This window comes from Glandiceps talaboti, chromosome 1 (assembly GCF_964340395.1).
Source record: "Glandiceps talaboti chromosome 1, keGlaTala1.1, whole genome shotgun sequence".
NCBI classification, from domain to species: domain Eukaryota; kingdom Metazoa; phylum Hemichordata; class Enteropneusta; family Spengelidae; genus Glandiceps; species Glandiceps talaboti.
Window position 1 is genome coordinate 17829850 of NC_135549.1, and position 4569 is coordinate 17834418.

A 4569-nucleotide genomic window follows, 5' to 3' on the forward strand; every position below is an offset into this window, starting at 1 on the left:
GCTTACATTGAAGACTACATAACTAACGGAGCATCAAATTCTAATATAAGGCTACTATACTCTGCCATTTCAAGACATAGTTGTGTATCAACGATGGGTCATCACGACACTTCAAGAAACATACCCACCAAATTTCAGATCAATCCCTTAATTTTCCTATTTAAAGTTTTGACTAAAAGTCACATTTTTTTACTCAAACCATTCATCGATGGCGTGATCATTTTATCAACACTCTCTCAACTAAGACATTGTATAAGTAAAATCCCCATCGTACACCAAGACAATAAGTCAAGGGATTTAGACTTTTTAAGTTGTTCTACACACTGTCAGTCACATACAGACAGACACTTAACCATGCCAGTAACTCTAGCTCTACTAAACCCCAATCAATTCACTTGTGTGCTAACAAGTGTCCTTAAGGCCTATATTCTTCAAAGTGTTATTCTGTCTTTCCTAGGCTTGCCGATCTAGGGATTCTCTTTTGATTCTTTGACATCTTGAATTATACCTCAGACCATTATCGAGAATATATAGTGGTCGGAGGTTATACATAACCTTACTCGCGCGAATAAGGGAACGTTGGTCGAAAAAAACTAAACGTTATTGCCGCCAAGAGGTCCTATCAAGTATGGTTTACGACGGCGATGTAAGTAGGTTCGTTACAGTTTCGTTTTCCAAAACGTGTATTTTAAATATATTCTCCGATCTTTGCTGTTTACGACCGGTGAAAGTGCGATCATCTTTGCCAGGTTTAACCTCTCCCTTGGTCTAATGACAATTTAGAGGCCATTCTGAATGCTAAATATTACGTGAAGTCTTATCACTAGACGGGTGATACATTTTAATGACCCTGATCAATGTGTTTATATTTACACGTACATTTTATTTTAACAAGATTCTTGCGGGGGTGTTTTGAAAACATGCATGGCGGTTGTGACGCGCCTCGCTGTATTTCCTTTACTTAAAATGTGTTATAAGATACCGTCCATGATGACGTCAATTGGTGAACAGATTCATCGCGAAGCTAGCATTCCTTCTATCGAGGATATCTATTCCATCAAATAGTCAAGCTTAGATCGCTTTTGGGCATTTATCGTTGCACGATCTAAAAAATTGCAATTGTATCGCCTTTGCCGCCCTTTCCACTTATTTTTCTTTCTTTCTTTGTTAGAAAGAAACCAAGATAAAAACTAAATTTTCCATCTGTTATATCTACATGTATCTAATATTTCAAAATAGGTGTTGAAACATTAAATGGAGTTTTCTTGTAATTTTAAATGCTCACGACTGCCGGTGTTACTTCAAACGCGTAACGTGGACTGTTAGCTGGTAAAGAGGACGTTTTGTGACACGACAGCGACAACACTAGTTGGTTAGGTAGAAAACGATTGACTTCAAAGTTTCGTAATAATGTATGGATCTTTTGATGGGACAGGTGTCCATGTCAGTAAAATCACAGTGAAGAAAGTTGCTTTGATCTCATTTCGCTTAAATATCTTCATCTGGATTATTATTATTATTTTTTTTTTTTTACAATTTTCTTGTAAATTCCTTTTCCGCGAAATAGCTAAAGTAGGCCCTACCCAATACATACACCTAGTAAGTAAACTCTTTCAACTGCTGACTCCATGCCAAAGTCAGTGCAAATCATAACGATGTGTCAATTCAAACGTTTCCACACAGAATAAATTAGATAACAACAGGAAATTTTGTAAGTTACTAAGAAAAGTGACAAAAGAAAAATCACAGATGATTGTATTTGTTAACCCATCTTTGTCAAGAATTTGTCAAAAGGGAAAAATAAACCATGTATGGTAATTAAATTGAACAAATATGAAAGACAGAGATGTGATGTACATCTCAACAACACAACAACAACAACAACAACAACAACAACAACAACAACAACAACAACAACAACAACAACATATACAATAAATGAACTGAACACCCCAAGTAAATTAACCCCGTTATATGGTCTGTCGAAAATTAGCATCGTCACATGGTTTGATAAGAATCACTGCTGAGACTGACTATGAATTAATTTGTAAAATATGACATCGTACACGAAACAGTCGCTGGCCCTGGATTACGTGAATGATTGAAAGAATCATCCTCATATTCATATTCATATTCATATTTGATATTCGGACCTTCGGACCTTCATGACACGAATCTTGTGATGGTTTGCACAAAACGGTGTGTACTAGTACTTTAGATTTCAACTCGTTTTCTATAGTGGTCTGAGATTCCATGAAGATGCGGGTTGAATTCAAGTTGATCTAGTCGCAACTTTAGGTAGAACAATATCTTTATTGACACAGAACAAAGGCATACATACAATCATACATTTAGTGCAAATGTGGTACGTTGTCACCAACAATGAACATTTCAGTTACTACATAAAGCTCAAAACACATCGGTGTATACTACATATATCGAGGAATTATCACGATCCCAGAAGTCGTTTAAAATAATCTCGTTCGTAACTGTTGTATAGATGAGGATGTCATTCTTATAACACAGAGTGAATAAATGCCACGGTCATCATTGAAAGCAATCTCCCATACAGGTCAAGATAATATCTGGCTGCTGTATAGGAAATATGAAGTCTTGCGTGACTTCCTCTTACCTAGTTATATTGTAAAATACAGATTCTATTTACATTGATTTATCAAGCGTAGCAACGAGTTTCATGAGAAAAGGAGATTTACATGAGTCGAACAATTCTTTCATTCAACTCATGTTGGTCATTATCACCATCTGTAACAACAACACCGTTCTTGTGTTTATTTTCGATACGGTACTTTGAACTCGAAATAAATAAAATAAAATAAATAAATAAATAAATAGATGAATAAAAATGTATTGAGTTTATATCTTGAAAGTCCATTTTCCGTAGGTTAAGTAAGTATTCGTATATAGGCAGACTATCACCTCTCACTTGTGTATGTATAGGCTTGTTGTCTGTCGTTATTCAACCACGTGCTTCGGCCTTTGATACAGCTGACCATTGTCAACAGCGATTTCCGTAAATTTCGGTCGCATGTAAAACAGATCCACGGGTTGATACACACTTGCAGATACGTCATCCACGTCGCCATGACGACGAATTCGTCGGAAATGTGATGATTTTTCACAAAGATAGTAATATAATTGTAAATGATATACGGCAACCACAATACAAGGAAAGCAAATGTTATTATGTACAGTGTTTTGGTAGTTTCTGATTCACGTTTGAAGTGGGCTTGGAGATGTGATCGCCTAGCGTACTGCGAAAAGCCAACAAGCGTTGGTGGAGGGGGTCCATTTCCAGCGAATCCCGTCACCCAGTTGGCGGCTGCTCTTCCCGTGGCCCCAGGACCATAAAATGTCCAGTTATTGGAACTCGCTGGTACAAATGCTACCGGCGACATTTTACGATGCTGTCGCATGAAAATCAAAATTTTGAGGTACATCAAGTGTGTTAAGAATACGGAGATAGTAAAGACTAATATAAAACCAAGTGTATCATTGGATTTGTAAAACTGGTGATCATAACTACATTGATATTCATTGGCAATATAGGTATAGCTGCCTAGTCCAAATACGGGAGGGAAAGCCATTACAATAGCAAGTGCCCAAGTCACAAGAATTACAAGCAAACAAGCAAGAAAACTCATCTTTAACCGGTGAAATTTATGGTATCTAAGTACAGCATAGCGAGTGATGCCAATGGCGAACAGGGTGAACACACTCCCAAATGTCAGTAGTACGTTGAAGAATGCGATAACCTGGCAGACTGCTTTACTGTGAATCCAGCCACCATACCACACTGCCGACGCACTGAACGATAAACAGTTTAAGGCCCGTAACACATCGGCTAGAGCTACATTGAAGAGAAAGTAAAATGGCGGGCGATGTAGGCTTTTGTCCCTTGCAACAATACAACACATGAGTCCATTAGCACACACCGAGAGCAGAATAATAGCTGTGAGCGTGAAGGTCTTGAACGCCGTCAAGTCTCTACGTGGATTATTGTTTTGCTTTTCGGCTTCATCCTCGTGGCCATCACTGAAATCCGTGAGGGCTGCCATCATGGCCGTCGTAGTGTTCAGGTGATTCAGTACTTGTCGTGTTGTAGAATTTGAGAACATTGTGGCGACCTTTTTAATTTAATTCAACCCATTCGTCAATGTTTTTAGTCGGCTGTGCCTTTCTTTCTCTCTCGCCGACGTGCTTTGTGCTCCCACACTCAGTTCAGTAGTGTCTGTATCATCAACAACATCTAAACATTAAAAACAAACAACATGTGTAAAATTTATCATGTAATACTGGACGCATGACTGCCAATTCTACGAAATATATGTTTTTAAATTTTAGATGCACTCGATATTGATTTTGCATAGTTACACTATTGGAGTTGACACACATAGCGAGGCGAATAAATGTTACTTTTATATAAAAATCCATACCGTTATTGTTAGATTTACGACTGTACATGTAGACGTAAGCTTGACTATCAGACAACTGCATTCATTTTTCTGCTGACTACTCGACACTCACACAATAATACACAAAATGTGGTAC

General features: G+C 37.7%; 1 protein-coding gene across 1 annotated transcript; it reads right to left on the reverse strand.

The window, feature by feature from the left end:
• Window positions 1–2327: 2327 nt before the first annotated feature.
• Window positions 2328–4225, reverse strand: LOC144440759 (putative G-protein coupled receptor 85). Its single transcript, XM_078130141.1, has one exon. It carries the CDS (start codon window positions 4134–4136, stop codon window positions 2934–2936), a length of 1203 nt encoding a protein of 400 aa, XP_077986267.1. The 5' UTR covers window positions 4137–4225; the 3' UTR covers window positions 2328–2933.
• Window positions 4226–4569: the final 344 nt, after the last annotated feature.

Bases quoted from the DNA above. Each gene is read 5' to 3' on its own strand.
- LOC144440759 (XM_078130141.1), bottom strand. From the start codon at position 4,136: ATGTTCTCAAATTCTACAACACGACAAGTACTGAATCACCTGAACACT.